At 44.3% G+C, this 16567-nt stretch overlaps 1 protein-coding gene across 14 annotated transcripts in view; it reads right to left on the bottom strand.

The window, feature by feature from the left end:
• pou2f2b (POU class 2 homeobox 2b) overlaps positions 1 to 16567 on the bottom strand; it is a 73366-nt gene that overhangs the window by 4224 nt on the left and 52575 nt on the right. For 9 of the 14 annotated variants that reach the window (XM_082551785.1, XM_082551791.1, XM_082551796.1 and 6 more), the window contains 14 exons: positions 8437 to 8502; positions 8215 to 8249; positions 7759 to 7815; positions 6805 to 6924; positions 6286 to 6615; positions 5826 to 5931; positions 5642 to 5733; positions 5376 to 5522; positions 5141 to 5282; positions 4836 to 4984; positions 4132 to 4329; positions 3796 to 4031; positions 2450 to 2518; positions 2034 to 2107 (listed from right to left, as the gene is read on the bottom strand). In XM_082551785.1, the coding sequence (XP_082407911.1) occupies positions 2034 to 2107; positions 2450 to 2518; positions 3796 to 4031; positions 4132 to 4329; positions 4836 to 4984; positions 5141 to 5282; positions 5376 to 5522; positions 5642 to 5733; positions 5826 to 5931; positions 6286 to 6615; positions 6805 to 6924; positions 7759 to 7815; positions 8215 to 8249; positions 8437 to 8502 (1821 nt within the window). Of the gene's footprint in view, positions 1 to 2033; positions 2108 to 2449; positions 2519 to 3795; positions 4032 to 4131; positions 4330 to 4835; positions 4985 to 5140; positions 5283 to 5375; positions 5523 to 5641; positions 5734 to 5825; positions 5932 to 6285; positions 6616 to 6804; positions 6925 to 7758; positions 7816 to 8214; positions 8250 to 8436; positions 8503 to 13112; positions 13271 to 16567 lie in introns of those variants that run through there. The other 5 variants (XM_082551787.1, XM_082551790.1, XM_082551795.1 and 2 more) reach the window with 4 other exon arrangements.

The following is a 16567-nucleotide window of genomic DNA, read 5'->3' as shown; positions in this document are numbered from 1 at the left end:
TTGCAGACATAGTGATGGCATTACAGAAGAAATTCTAATCTACTCAAGCTACCTGCGAGCATCTTTTGGAGTGAAAAGAATTATCAGAAGAGTTATCCAAGAGCCAAGGACCTTGAATCAGCAGGTGCCACACAGGACTTCATTGCTGAAGAAAAAGCATGCTGAAGATCATTTAGGGTTTGCTGAATAACATGGAGACCAATCATCTGAAAGCCACTGAAAATCTATGAAATGACTAAAGCTCAGAGACTGTTTGTGTGGAAGAACGGGGCAAAATCACACCTGAGCAACGCACGCAGCTAGTTTCTCCATACATGAGGCGTTTTTAGGCTGTCATTGCCAATAAAGCCTTTTGTACAAAGTATTAAATACATTTCAGTAATACTGTTACCCTGTGTCATTTACCATCACTACACATAACTTATGGACATCTGTGTTTTTTGTTTTGCATGTGTGGACTGGATGGGTTGTTACTGACATCTGGTGAGAATTTCATGCCAATAGCACCTTTAGAAATATATTTATTTGGAACATTGATAAGAAGGTTTATTCCTACCGTTGGCTCTGTATGATCATCGAAAGCAGTTATATTTAATATTATCTTGGCTCTGTGTTGTTTACCGCAAGCGCTCCAAGAGAAATGTGTGGCCTTAAAGGGAGAGGTAATAAAACCGCTTTTTCCAAGACGGTGGGTGAACAGTAGGGCTGCACTGAGGCCCAAAATAAGGTACATTTATGCTGATTATTTTTAACTGTAAATTATGCAAAGCTACTCAAGTGGAGTCCGAGAATAAAAGCAAGGGGAAATAAACATAATAGGCCCCCTTTAAAGGAAAGAGGAAGACTAAAAGTATAATATGGGCACTTTAACAGAAGTATTTGGCTACCGGACAGCTCTAAAGTGGAGAATGTCTTATGTGTTGACTGATTTACAGCCTGTTAAGAACAATTATGGTGGTTTTTTTGCTTTTCGGTGATAACGTTTGGTTTTCAGTGATGTTTTAAGATTAAAATCCCCTGTTGACTTTAGATACTCTGACAACAATCCATAAGTCCTCTGCCTGCTATTTGAATTACCGATATAAAAAGAACTTCACCTAAACTGAAAGATGACTTATGACGAACTTCCCAAACAGACTGCCTCGAAAAGATTTCTTCTGAGGTTTTCCCTCAAACTCTCAACATATTTTTGATGATTAGATAAAAAGATGAAAAGGATGCGTGAGACAGCACGAAGACAGAAACAAGCCCACACATTAACGTAAACCACCACCGTCACTTACACACAGACACTTAATGGGATGGGTTCATGCATGTAGATGATAATGTATGACAAATAAGTTTATTCCTCTTCTCTGCAGCTCTCTCAACTGTGGATGAACACACTTGTTTGCCCATTCATCCGTGTCTCCAGTCGGTAATCAGCGTGTGCGACCTGATTCACCCACCATGTATTAACTGTATTACTCATCCTCACACTTCTCTTTTTACTGCAGCTCCCTCCCCCTTCACGCTGTCACCCCACAAAGCGAGGTTAAAAACTAGCTCTGCTAAACTGACGTTAGCTGGGACTCTTCCCTGGTCACTCTTGTGGGACACAAAAGTTTTTTTGTGGCTATTTTTGTCTTGTTCTTGAGTGTAGGAAGGTTTATGTAGGGGTCCTGAAGAGTGTGCATTTGAGTTTTAACATTTATGTGTGTAGGTGTGTTTGAGAGGACGACTTCTCTAACAGTTTTAGAGGAGGAAGATGCACCGCCTTTCTGCTGAAGATGGGTTTTTTTTATGTATTCTCTGACCCTGAGACTGCTCAAGAAATGAAATAATACTGCACACCACCTCACCTCCACCTCAGCTTTGACCTTTTAATTATATTCTGTTTATGAGAGGGGCTGAAGGCAGGCTTTGTACCTCTTTTTTGTTATTCTCTCTCCTATTTTCCTTTCAATGTCTCTCTCTCTCTCTCTCTCTCTCTCTCTCTCTCTCACACACACACACACACACACACACACACACACACACACACACACACACACCTTGGATAGTGGCCAGGGGATTGTTACCGAGGAGGGCTTGATTCATCCCTGTGTTAACTCCCATCACAGTGTTCCTGTTGTGACACGCGCGCGCACACGCACCAAGCACGACACATGTGCAAGCAGACACACAAACAGAGACAGGCAGAGGAGAAAAGGTGAGGGAGGGGAGGAAAAAGCAGGTTTAGTGGCAAGGACAGGCAGAAGGCAAATTCATCTCAGCACGTATAAAGAGCAGAAGTTTGCTGACTGTTGGCTGCACAAATGCAAACGAGGTTCGAAATGCAGAAAGAAACAGAGCAACCTAATGAAGTATTATTCATCTTAACACAGAATTCACATGAAATAATGAAGAAACACATCTGAACTGTCTAAAGTGTGTAATGTGTGTGTGTGTGTGCTTCAGTCGTATTCACCTCAGGTTTGCAGCAAAATCGGTGATGTAGTTAGACACGTCACCATTCTTTTTACCCATTCGCCATAAGCTGTGAACACAAAAATCACACACACACACACACACACACACACACACACACACACACACACACACACACACACACACACACACACACACACACACACACACACACACAGAGTTAGCATGCACTGCTGCACAGGGGAAGCAGTGGCATCCAGCGGCATGCTGGGATATCAGTTAATGCTTATGTGCTCAGTCACTGTTTGTGTGTTTGTGTGTACAGTAAAAAGCATTTAACTACAAATTGCAGCTGAACCGAGCGTGGAGCAGTGCAGTATTGATTGTGAGCAGTGTTTGTGGAAATGTGTGGCCGTATGCAGTTGCGTTTTCAGACTGCAGATCAAGATAAATGATTAAAACCGATGATTCACCTCTGACTTCATGTTGCTGGTGGGTAAGGTTAATGTTCAACCACGCACATAGATTGGTTTTAAATATTAATCCTTTGCATTTTATAATATTACTCATATTAAATGACTAATTAGTATTCGGGTTAATGATACAAGTATATGTAAACGTAATCCGTGTGAGATAAATATTTAGGCTTCAGGTGGCTCTAAATTTTCAGTCTAAGACCTTCTTTTTTGTCTACTTATGACTCAACATAGCGTCAGTGAGCACAATACACTTAACCTGATCATCTCAGGCTCATCAGCCCTATTCACTTTCTGTTTAACTATTTTGTTTATGAGAGGCAATCAGAAGAAAACTGGCCTAAAGGGAGATAAACTGAGGAGCTGCACAGGGAGCTGGTATAAGATAATTCAGGCTTATTATGAATTATTATGCAGAGCTAGTCTAGAGGGATATGGAGCTAAAAAGGAGCACAGCAGTTCCCCTTTTTTTCCTACACATATTTTTTGATGTATATTTTCTGATACTTCTGCTGACAGTGGAGGCGAATTAATCTTTTTTAAATGTGCTTGTCACAGCTTTGAATTGAGTTATGTCCAAAATATTATATTTCCTGTTTGCAAAGTTTATTTTCTTCACAAGCACAAAACGGGTGTTGCCAATAAAAACTGGAACGTTTCTTTTTCTGCACTGAATTGCTGCTTTTAATTTTCCAACACTGCTAGCACCAGAGATGACGCTCCACGTTCAGGATCCACAGCAGTCAGTCGTCAAACTCAGAGAGGTATCAAATCTGTCAAAGACAGAACAACAGCTACGCCACATATGTCTCTCTGTCACTATCGTCAAACCTGCATTTATTTGGGTGAAAGCTGCGGTGGTAAGAGGTGCTCTGAGGTGCTTTGCTGTGAAGGCCTCGTGGCCTCTTACCCTGTGTTAAGGTTGAGTGTGCTGTGGCTGGGGGTGGCCGGGCTGGCTGTGCTGCGGGGAGGAATAGGTGGAGGAGGTGGAGTTGCCGGGGAGGGAGTGGAGCTGAGTGGGGTGTGGGTTAAGCTGAGAGAGGGGTGGGTGGAGGTGAGGCTGGAAGTCAGAGGGCAGACGGAGGACAAGGTGGTCACCGATGTGCTGCTGAGACTCGTCACGGCCTGTGACATCTGGCTGGACATCTGTCAGAGAGGAAAAAGAGGACAGCGGCGTGTTTATTACCGACGACTTCGATAAAAATACTTTTGGGAAAGTTGCTGCAATGCGTTCGACTAGGCGTACCATGTGAGGGCTGTAGCAGGGTGGCTTGTGCGCTGGTGGGGCTGTGGGGGGCTGGTTGGGCAGAGGAGGAGTGGCACTGCTCGGGTTGATGCGCTTCTCTTTTTGCCTGCGGTTGCAGAACCAGACCCGGATCACCTCCTTCTCCATGTTGAGTTGCTCGGCGATCAGCAGGATCTCCTCTGAGGTAGGCTTCTGGTTCTGCAGAAGGCGGCATGATGGAAAATATTAACAACGGCAAGACGTGAAGAATTTTCACAACCACAAAGAATGAAAATCTGAAAATTACAGAAAATAAAAGGCTGTGTACACAAATTACTTTACTGTCAGGTGTCTAATGAAGCTGAAGGCTTCATTTGTCAATGTGTTTGTTACAAGTGCTGTGAGGCTGACAACAAAACCATACACAGTGGTGACAGGAAACCACAAACATCTTTATTTGTACTTAAAAACACTTTAAGAGGGGCGAAGCCAGCTACTGTCAGATCAGTCTGCCTCGGTGGATCTTGCATTTGGGGCAAGATTAAGTATTATTAAGTAAGTATTTCGGTGACTTTTTTAATATTTTAAAATCCACATTTAGTTGTTTTGTTTTTTTTGGTGTATAACCTATGAGCAACACCAACATAAAAGGGATAAAGATAAAAGAATCCTGTGTAATACAGAAAAAAAGACAGTCACTGTAATAATAAGTTGACTCATCTTACCGTCATGAAAGAGCGCTCCAGGGCCACACGTACATTCGTCTCGATGCTGGTTCTCTTCTTTCTGCGGCGCGAGGGAACGCCGTCGAAGCCCAGAGAGGGTGAGGACAGGGAGCTGGGGCTGGGCAGGGTGCTGTCTATGGACATGGTCTCTGAAGGGCAAATTCACCAGCACGTTCACACAAGCTTAACGTTCAACTGACAACAGTCATAACACCTACTCTGTGCATCTGCAGTTCTTGGAAAATACTGTGAATCATCTCTATCTCAATCTGATATTCCAGTTTGTGTGACTGCAGTGATCTCACCTGCATCATTCAGCCACTTCTCCAGCAGTGGCTTCAGCTTGCACATGTTCTTAAAGCTCAGGTTGAGGGCTTCGAAGCGGGAGATGGTGGTCTGGCTGAAGTCATTGCCGTACAGCTTCCCCATGGCCAAGCCTACATCTCCCTGATGGACAGATTAAAAGCAAAAGAAATTAAAATGTATTCACCAAAAAAACCCAAAGCATGTAGTGTTGGTGTAGAGGGGTGTCTCACTTACCTGTGTGAAGCCTAGTTTGATGCGTCTTTGTTTGAAAGTGCGGGCAAACTGTTCCAGCTCTTCGAGGTCACTGGGGTCCTCGGGGTGAGAGGTCACGGAAGGCACCGTGGTCACACCTCCACCACTCACCTCCACACCCTTATCTCGCTGCAGCGGGAGGAGTGAAAGTGAGAGTGAGACAGAAACAGAAGTGTTTGTTAATGACTCGTGCTGCTGAGGCTGGGTTTTTCTTTTCCACTGACTAAAGCTTCAAAGTTTCCTTGTACCTGTGCCTGAAGCCCCATTCTAGTCGGAGCAGAGAGCAGGCTCCCTTGGTTTTGCTGAGGTAGCGGAATAAGATTTGGTGTCGATAGGAGTCCTAAAGAAGAAAAGCAAAATATGAGTTCTGTGTATAATTTGTGTCTAAATGACTGTATCTATAAGTTATTCTGCCATAAAGGGCCTCCCCACCTTGCTGGCTCTGCTGTGCCTGTGGAAGGAGGAACTGGGCAGGAGACGGGAGCGGGTGGCCGGGGACCAACACCAGCTGCTGTAGCTGCAGCAGCTGCTGAATGTCCTTTCCAGTAGAGAGAGAGAGAACGGATACATCAGACAGACAATAAGATTTTGCAATTCTACAAGCAGAAGGACGGCTTAGTCACATCAAAATGTGCTAGTATGTTATATACGGTTCCTCCAGCTCAGGAAAGGAGGTATATGAAATGTATACCAACAGAACGCGTAGAAGCGAAAGGAAAAACTTTTTCTGTCACGTCAGAGTTAAGAAAAGGAAAATGTGTGCGTTCATGCAAGGTGGAAACTGTGAATCACGAAATCTACAGTAGACATGCATTATGAGCTGCTCCATGGATTGATAGCGGCTCCTCAATCACGCCGCTCATCAGGAAGTGGCTTTAACGGCAGCCAGTACCTGGGCAGTGAGCTGGATTGGCTGGGAGAGGGTGAGCTGGGATGGAGGAGGTGGGACAGGGACGCTTTGGGCGCTCTGCTCCTGTGTATTCTGTCCCTGGGACTGCGACTGAGTCTGCTGCCCCACTTGCTGCTGTTGTTGTTGTTGCTGCTGCTGCTGGGCTTGCTGATTGGCTGCTGCAGCTGCCTGAGCTTGCTGATTGGCTTGGGCGGCTGCGTGGGCAGCGTGAGCTGCATGGGCTGCATTGGACTGCTGCACAGCTGCAGCCAGGAGCTGCGCTTGAGCCTGCTGCAGCAACAGCTGCTGCTGCGCCGGCAACAGAGCTGTCAACTGGTGGAAAGGACGAGAGAAGAGAGGAGAAGCAAGGAGAGGAGAGGATTAAGAAATCAAGAGTGGGAAATGCACAAAGGTGACAAAAGAGGGAAACAAAGTGTTCAAAAAGCACCACCAGAGGAGCGAGCGAGGCAAAAGCAAAAGCCAAGTGCGTGTCTGTGTGAGCATACTACAAGTCAGTCTTACCCCTGCTAACTGGGAGCCGGTCAGCATGAGCTGTGTGTGTTGCAGAGCAGTCTGTGAGGGGGTTGGGCCGTGAGAGGAAGGGAGGGCTGGGGACATGTCAGCACACTCCTCCATCTTATTCTAAGATGAAGACATAACAGCAAAGCATATACAGAAATGGAAACACGGTTAGAGGGCCAGCGCTAGAATTAAAGCTCGATTTGATATAAACGTGTTTGTAATTATCCAATCGAGACTATGCAAGCAAATGCCATCCTGTCACAGATATCCATAAGTTAGGAAAATATTAAATATCTTTGGATAATATTGGACTAATTAAGTGCTACTTTAACTCAATTCTAGAGCATGAGACTATAAGAATTTATCCATGTTTAAGACACATAGCTCACTAGGATAAATCATTTGAATGTCTTAAAGCGTGCAATTTCCTCGAATGCTTCAAATGTGTCCCCAGTCTGTGTGATAAAATACAACTCCACTAGACTTTTTTCCCCTGTCCCATCCTTCTCAAAGAGTTGATCTTTCCTCCCAGACCCAGCCATGTTCAGACAGACAGAGGGGATCTTTTCCAGCGTACCTATTTGAATATCTCTTGTGGTATGCAAATAGGGAAGATTTTACCTTTTGGTGAGAAGTAATATTTCAGATTTACTTCAGTACTGAAAAGGCTTTGTGAAAAACACGAGTGCCATCATACTCTCTGCTCTTTGCAAACGTGTTTACATTGGGGACTGGGTGGAGAGTCGACACATTATCAACCTCAACGTCGAGCGTGACAAAAGAGTAATTCAGTGCATAGAAATGAACACAAAGCTGAAGCAGCCGTACCGTCAATAAAACCCAGCGTGTGACGTTGAGACACAAAAGATGTACAAACGCAAACACAGGCTCAGACACACACACACACACACACAGTTCAGTAATGTGGACACACACGCAAAAGCACACACTCACCTTGGTGCTGCTCAGGTTTGGTGACAGAGGAAAAGGACAGGCTTTCATTGACTGAGTCTAGAAGAGAAGAATTAGACACAGTCTTAGAAATTACTTCAAAATGCATCATATTCCATCTCTGCTAAAAGAAAAATGGATATCTGGATTCCTGACTGTGTGAAAAGTTAGCTTGCGATGTTACTTGCAAATAACTGAGGGACTAATCGATGGGGGAAGTGATGGTTAGTTTGTCTGGAAGTACCGACTTTTGGTGAAAACAGATAAAAAAAAGAAAGGAAAGGCAGGTTTGATGGAGCTCTTTTATCAAAATGTTGCAAGTAAATATTTTTTTTTATGTCAGACTCTGTGCTGGAGTGTGTGTGCAACACTGAATCTTCTTCTTAGGTGGATCAATCAGAAAAAAGATGAAGGGGGGGGGGGGGGAGATGAAGGTAAATACACAGGAGTAACATGTACCTGATGATTTGATTCTGGTCCATTCCGCTCTGAATCTGCGTGGGTGGCAAAGGAAAAAGTGATAAATGACATCTTCATCACTGCATCAACTTACAGCTGCAATTTCCGAAGTCATGCATGTGTCGCTCTTTTTGGTTTTTTTTAACATATATATTCCGCATTAAATCACGTGTACGTGTGGGTGTGTGTTTGCCGTCTGCCTCTCAGACCCTCGCCGCTTACCTGTGCCCTCCAATGGTGAGTCAGCCCCGACTTTTTCAGCCTCTCCTGGCTTTGACATCCTGATATCTGTAACAGGAAAGCACGCAGATAAACAAGTCAGACAGGCTGACTCCTAAATATGTGTCAGATAAAAAGTGCAGAGAGCGACAGAATAACAGAAGAAGCAAGCGGAGACAATCTAGATGACAGAAGGGAAAAGAGTACGGCCAGGGCGCTCATCTCAGATAGGTTAAGGTTAAATGTTTTCAGGTCACAGCCTGAGCCTACACACTGTACACCACACAATGTAGCTGAATCATTCACTGAGCCCACATTCATTCATTCTTTCTTTCCAATTAGTGGTTTAACATAAGAGTAGGTTGACCCAAGGTGTCTGCTGGTTCTAAATTTAACTCAAGGTGTTTACGTGGGAGACTTGGTGTACTAAAAATGTCTCACACTGTGTGTCACTCATTACAAGACCACATCACTTCCTGGTTGAATTGGGACAGTCCCTATAGCAACAGCAATGAATGGAGGGAGACAATAAGCTAAAGTCTTTAATTACTTTATTAGCACAAAAACACGGGAGCATTTTGGTAGCAGGGTGTACAGGAAAGATGGGACTGAAGATAATTAGTGTGGGTGAGCGGGTGTTTATATATAACTACACACACGTGTGTGTGTGTGGGTGTTTCTCTAGCAGTTTTCTTTCTATGTTACAGTACAACAGTACCATTTCATTATAAAAGCCTTTTTATTTGTCTGAAACCACAAACTGTTGTGTCCATTTGAAACCCTTTTTTCCCCTCCTGCTCTGACTCCTTAACATGCGCACACACAAACACACACAGATACACAGCGCTACTTCCCTTTTGTGAAAACATGCAAATCTGCCCAACGACCAACTAATTATATCTGCCACCTGCATAATAAACTCTCAGTCTCCCTCCTCCTTTTTCTCTCTACTCTTTCCCCCCCTTCCTCTCCTCTTTATGTCTCCTCTCTTCATCCTGTAGTCTCACGGGCTGCACATGACATAAACTGTACATCTTCCCTCTGCCTTTTATCAGCATGACACCTTAAATATAGAAAATGTCCAACAAGCAAGTGGTCAAGCATTGTTTTCGCCATCAGGGGGCAGTGATCACACACGAAGAAGATGCTCTGCTGACCAACACTGACCCCAGGCCAGTTTTAAATTAGCAAAGCATCAGTAAAGTGCAGTCACTAATCGTAAAAAGTGATACCGATCAAGAGTCACTCCCTTATCAGATGTTCATTCAGCTGCAGAAACACATTCGTCTCAGTGAAACAGATGTGAGAACAGTGGACTTTGGTACACATAGTGTCTTTAGGGAAAGGGGGAAGTGATGATCAGCTTGAAAAGCGCCATTCTGCCGCCAGTGGCTATAACCCTGTGTAAATACACACACACACACACGCATGTGCATACACACACACACACTGACTGCAGGATTTCCCTTAAATAGCTGAAGATAAATCGGTCACCCAACGATGCGGATGCAAACATCTGGTTAATATATTATTCTGGTCAGTTTGCGGTTATTCCAGCATTTCATTTGGCACCTGCTTTCAGTGTTACGTGATGTGGCTATTAGTGAAACCAAAAAAAAAAAAAAACTGCCCAGTGTTGCTCAACTTCTGACAAAAACCCACCGAATATGCACAGAAATAACATCTTCCTCTAAATAATCACAAATTTTTGCCACGCGTAACAAACTGTACCCCACAGCAAAAATCTATAACACACTGTAAAATTTCCACTTCTTCCACATTGGGCCCTGTTACACTGCGATCTTCAGCGCGTGGAGTGTACAATACTAAAGCCAAATCCCCCTCCTCATATAAAATGATTGCCCAGCTCATAAAACCGAAGTAATGCAGAGCTCCCAAAGTGCTGCCTATCGCACTGCGCTGCCCCGTCGCAGGACACGGGGAGAAGGTGCGCGTTGATTCATGGTTAAAAATGGTCTACAGACAGTAGCATGGTGGATAATGTGGTCAGTAATACAGTGGTGGGACAGTATATCAAGATGTAGTGTCTTTTTCTCACTTCCCCTCCCGACTTCCCCTTGTACCGGGTTGAGCGCAGAGTGCTAAACCCAACACTTACTGTCAGCGAGGCTATTAATATTAGCCTGCTCTCTCTCTCTCTCACTCTCTCTTTCACTCTTTTAAAACCTCCCTCTCTTTTACAACACACTGCTGCACACACAAACACAAATAATTTCGTGTTGGGGTGACTTACACGCTTTGAACATGTTTACAGTGTAAGCGGAGGACGCATCTCTTGACTGTTTTTTTTGCACATGTGGTGCAAACTGCATTTACTGCAGGGATAAGACAGTGCTTCTAACAGGTTTAATTGCTCAGCCCTGTCATTGTTGCTCCGCTACAGCATATGCAGCCCTTGGAGTTAAACAGTAGAGTTCAGAGTTGCTTCACCATACTGAGTGTATCCACAGCAGAGCAAATTTAATGCTGTATAATCCTGTGTCATGAATAAATGATGCAATAGAAAGGAACAAGGAACAACAGTGCCTGTGCTCAGTCTGGACTGTTTCTGTTATTCTCCTCTGGGTATTTTGGCCGAGATGAAACTCCACTGCAACCACCCTGCAAACCCCCCCCCCCCCCTTCCCCCCCTCCCCACCAACTCTTCACCCAACTTCCTGATTCAGGACATAACCCCAGCGCCAAGGGGGGTGTCTGGGAACTGGAGTCATAAAACTTACTAACTACAGATTTGAGAAGCCAAGCGGTGCTGAGGGTTGCCGAATTTGATTGCAAAGAAACATTTTCCATTTAAAAGTGAATGTCAAAGAGTCATGTCAACACCAATCGCATATCTGTGCCAGGATGAGACAAGCAGGAAGAACATGTTAGTGTCTAAATTGTTAATATAGTAATGATAAAATATGGGGCTGGACAGATATTAATAATATTAGAAATAATAATAATAATAAAACGATGATTTAGGAATCAAGAGAAGAACTCAAGCTGAAAAAACAAATACAGTGAGAACCTGAAGGAACAAATTTGGGATGCCACAACAAGGCCATAACATGTCATGAGGGTCTCTGCTCTTGTCAGTTTGGGTCGTTTGTTTAATCTAAGTTACTATTGTTGTGTTTTTTTGTTTGTAACACATAAAAATGCCTCATACAAGTGAATAAAACACATGAATGTAACCAAATGCTGCTGGAACTGAGAGACAAAGGTCACCACCACATAATGCCCATAAAATCATTTTTTCCCACTTCTACACAGTGTAAATAATTTTTTTTTACGGATGGCAATGATGTACTTTGACCAGATTAATAAGACTGAGTGCTTTCAAATTTCCACACTTAATTTCCCTCATTCATTTACTTTCAATGTTTAAAATGAGCAAAAATGATTAACTTTACAGAAAACCTAAACACGGCTCACGAGGTGACACATCAAAAATAATTGTACAAGATTATTCCCGATATACACGAATGTTTACCGCACTGGCTTTCCACACCGGTGCACCTTTGTGAAGCTGTGCGTTACATAATCTGGCGTGATGTGCCGTTTGTTGAAGTTTGCGAGAAGGACATGTCACTTTGGTCAGAGTAACTTCCCAGAGGTCACAGCAGTGACCACATGAGGTTAAGGAGTGACTCTGTGAATGTTGTGCCGTGAATCACTCACTGATAAACCGTGAACATCACAGATCTTATATATATATTTTTTTAGAAATTCTATCTCGACGACAAAGACTGAGTAATGTGAGCTAATTGACATTTAGAAATTGTATTTCGGGTAACGGGTGAGTCAGCTAACTGCTTGCTGATCTCTCGTAGGTCGTCGGTCAACCGAGACTTTGTCTGCCTGTTCTCATAGGCTGTGCTGAGCGGACCACCCAGACGCAGAGTAGGAAGAGTTACACTATTCCTACTCCGCATTATTTGTAAATGCTGAGGCTAAAAAAAAGGTTTTTTTTACATAACTGTCCTTAAATCAGAGAGTTTGGAATTCATTGACAGACTTGAAAATGAGCAATAATCAATGCAATGCTCCATCGCACACACACAAACACAAAGTATCCTCCAGCTTTAAAGATGCACTTTATCAGAAAAAACATCTGTAAAGTGAACACACAAGTAACGGCGCTCATCACTGGAGAGAAAGCGTTTTGATGATGGACAATGAAAAGTAATCTCAGTACAGAAACACAGTCGAGCTGCAGAAGTCGCCTTTCATTAGCTGAATGTTAGAAAAGACTCTTCAAATAAACTTTTCATTACATTTTCCTCAAGGTTATTTAGCATTCAATATTCAGTTTAAACACGCACACGCACACACACACACACACACACACACACACAAACAGAGGCATGCTACGGGCTGGTGAAGTGTCTGACCTTTCCCTATGCAAGAGACAGGCGTCCACTCATCCATCCATCCATCCACCCCCCCTCCATCCCTCGTACCACCTCTCACCCTTTGATGTTCCCCAATTAGCTGAGCTTGTTAGACCCACTGGCATTAATCAACAGCATATCACAATCTCTCTCACACACACACACACACACACACACACACACACACACACACACACACGTCCCTCTAACTCACGCAAAGCTTAATTGGTCTTGGTAAATGAAGGCCAGCAACGATAGAGAGCTGCACAGACAGTCACTCACCTGGCAACCACATACTGGAGAAGTCCTTTGCTGCTATTGCCGCTGTCTTGGTCATATCTGCGAGAGAGCGTATACGCGACCTAAAGAATAACTCTCACTCTCCCTCTCTCTGTCGCTCTCTAACCAAAAGGAGGAGTGTATTAAATCATATGGTTGAATTACTCTTCCCCTCTCTTCTCTCTCTCTCTCTCTCTCTCTGTTTCTCTCTCGCTCACACATGCACATGACAGTAGTCCACACCCCCCAAGCCCCACCTCCTCCCCACATCCTGCAACACACAGGAAGTAAGCCTCAAAAGAGTAGGAACTGTTCTCAAAGAGGAGAGAAAAATACAAAAAAGATAAAAAAGAAATTGGAGACACGCAAGAGGTTAAAGAGTGGGAGAGAGTGAGTGAGTGAGCGAGGAGATCGAATAGATAGAGGAGTTGAAAAGGAGGGGGATGATTGGTGCCGTCGGAAAGTGATGGCGCGGCTGGAAACAGCCACTCACACTCACGCTCACTCACTCACACACTCACACACACACACACACAAAGGAGAAAAACAGCGGGTTTGACATCACAGACGACTCTATGATAGATTTATATACTATAAAACCCAGCGGAGGATCAAAACTTCTCCAAAACTCAGCTGATCACGTTCCCCCCCCTAAATTCTACGCCAGATCTTGCAGTTTTATCAGTTTACCATGAGTCACGGCTCCCGCGCCCCGGTCATATCTATGTTTATGTCTGACGCTGGGACTGCCATTAGAGAGTACACCAGTGGGCGTAAGGTGGTCTGTCGAGGGAGGTCGACACCAACAAGAGAAGATGTGAGACATCCTCAGCTAAGTATAACAACCACAGCTCCACTCTAAGCCGAGAGGAAGGAAAAACTCAGTCACAACACTCACTGTACCACTGACCACGCCACAGTGAGTGCTACACCACAGAAACCCACAACGTGAATCTCTACACGTGATGGGTAGATGTGGCACGAATGTGGAACATGGAAGATAAACTATATACGCGTTGTTATCAGTGTCGCCCACAAGGATTAAAAGGCTAAGAGGTAAATAAGTGAAAATCTGAGTCCAATGAATGATCATATGGAAGCAGATCAGCGTGTTTCAGCATTAATACTGCCTACGGTTTCACATCTGTGTCAACGTGCTGCCCTGGCAGCAGGATGAAGCGACCACAAGGTGGCACTCTTGATTCTCTAAAGCTGATGAACGAACCATCCACAGACGAGAAGTCAGAGCACCGCTCCCCTCCCCGTCCTTCTCCCTTGGTCCGAGTTCACTAATTCAAAAGCTAACGGCAGCAGAGTTCCCAAGTTTAACCTTATAAATACTTTATGTGGTGATTTACAACAGCCCAATGTACTCCTGGATAGATGCACAGTAAGAAGTGCATACAGCACTCCACTGGAGGTGCTCAGTTATACAGAGACACAGTTTTGAATTTGTCCTGAATCACAAAAAAAAAGAGACTGAGGCTACAGCTGTCCATATATGTTGTTACAATAAAGATCACATCAGGATCAAGACTGTGGTGTGATGGGTAAAGAACTTCCCAAATATACAAGATCATTTAATAAATGATTATTTATCTAAATTAGATATTCAACAGAAAATAAACTGTATAACATGAAAAATCAATCCCTCTGCTACATATTAAGGACACTTTATCATTTTCTTAACCACCCGAGATGATCAAATAAAACTAAGAATGCGAGGATGTGTATAAATTAGTTTTTTGCTGGCTCTTTCTGAGACCGGACACCAAACCGACACTCAGGCCTGAAACACACCTTCAGTTTTATCTGAAGCACACAGCTCTGCCTTCATTAGGAGAGCAGATCTGCGTGTCTGTTAGTAATCAGCGGTGAGAGAAGGAGGGTTTGTTTGTGAGGGAACCGACCCAACAGGCTCGTCCAAGGACAGTGACAGACTGCGCGTCGCGGAGGAGGCGGTCCACTGGGTCAGAGGTCATGTAGGCACCCTGGCTTTGGCCGTGACCTTTGTTCAAACCCCAATCTACGCACATAACTACCAGTGTATGTGTCTTTGTGTGTTTTTATGTGTATCTGTGTGTGACAGGAGTGCTGTTGGAGTAGCCCTAATAAGCGGATGGTGAATCATGTGCTCTGTGTGTGTGTGTTATACAGTTAATGGCCAAGAAAGCCCAATCTTAGCCATAATGGGGACAACACATAGCATTAATGGACCAGCAGCAATTACATATTCATCTTATTGCTAACAGTGAAAACTGAATAAATAATAATAAACAACCAAATGTGCAATATTTTGGTGCGTGTTTTTGTCGACCACTAGAAGTTAAGTTTATAAGACAATAAACAAACACGCAGTTACATGCACACACACGATCTGATAGCGGGACCCCAGAGAGGAGGATAAGGGGAGGCTGAGTTCTCTGGAGCACCATCAATCACTTCACTGTCAGACAGTTAGGGAGAAGTAGCGAGGGAGGATTGGAGGTTACTAAGATTGGGGGTGGGGGGGGGGGTAAATGAGGAATAGTAAAGGAAAAAGGAAGGAGCTGTGAAACAGTGACAGGAATAAAGGTGAGCAATAGAGAGGAGGCAAAGTGGGATAAAAAGATTGAAGAAAGCATGTTAACTTGCTTGGGGTAAGCAGGATGGGAGGAGACGGCGTATAATGGGTCATTGCAGGGACGATTCTGAGGACGCCAAACCAGTTCAGCATCCCTCCATGGCTCAGCCCTCCTATATCTAGTGCAGCCTCGGGCTTGGAGCACACACACTGGCTCTAATTCATATAATCCATCATATTCCTCTTCGTATAGACGGGGACAGAGCACGGCTCAGTGATGGACCCACCAAGCCAACACACAGTCAAACAGCAACACTCTTATTATACAAGGTGAGAGATTTAGAATCCAGTCTTGTGTATTGTGTGTGTGTGTGTGTGTGTGTGGTGTGCAGTTTCATGAGGAGTAGCAGGATTATAAACAGTAGGTCGAGCAGTGTGGAGACTACAGAGGTTGAGGTTTTGTACGAGAAGCGGCAGGGGCTAAAACACACTCACACTGTTGGCTACCTTGGGACCGGCACCATCTCAGCCGCCTACACCTTTGCAACACCTATTCCTTTCCTGTTTCTGATACCTCTCAATTGCTCCTTTTCCTCTAGCCCCCCTCTGCCCCTCCATCCTGCTTTCACACTGTTCCCCCTCCTCTCTCTGTATCATCTCGGCAGCCCATAGGGAGCCGGGTTTGTCTAGACAGACACCGCTCTCTCCCACGGCGCTACCAAGGTTGAAGCTCAAATCTTTATCTTTCCGCCTCTCACCCACTCTTCTTCTTGTTCTTCTGCTTCTTTCGGTGCAGGAGTGAAGGGTCTGCAGGGGAGGGACTGGGTTCCCTTGGCCCGGCTTCATGACCAGATCAAGGAGCACTGAGGCCACTTTACAAAAAAAATGCTCACTT

This window comes from Aulonocara stuartgranti (assembly GCF_965226115.1).
Source record: "Aulonocara stuartgranti genome assembly, chromosome: 11".
NCBI lineage: Eukaryota > Metazoa > Chordata > Actinopteri > Cichliformes > Cichlidae > Aulonocara > Aulonocara stuartgranti.
The sequence above is the reverse complement of the archived record's forward strand: the minus strand, read 5'-3'. Positions and strand labels throughout refer to the sequence as shown.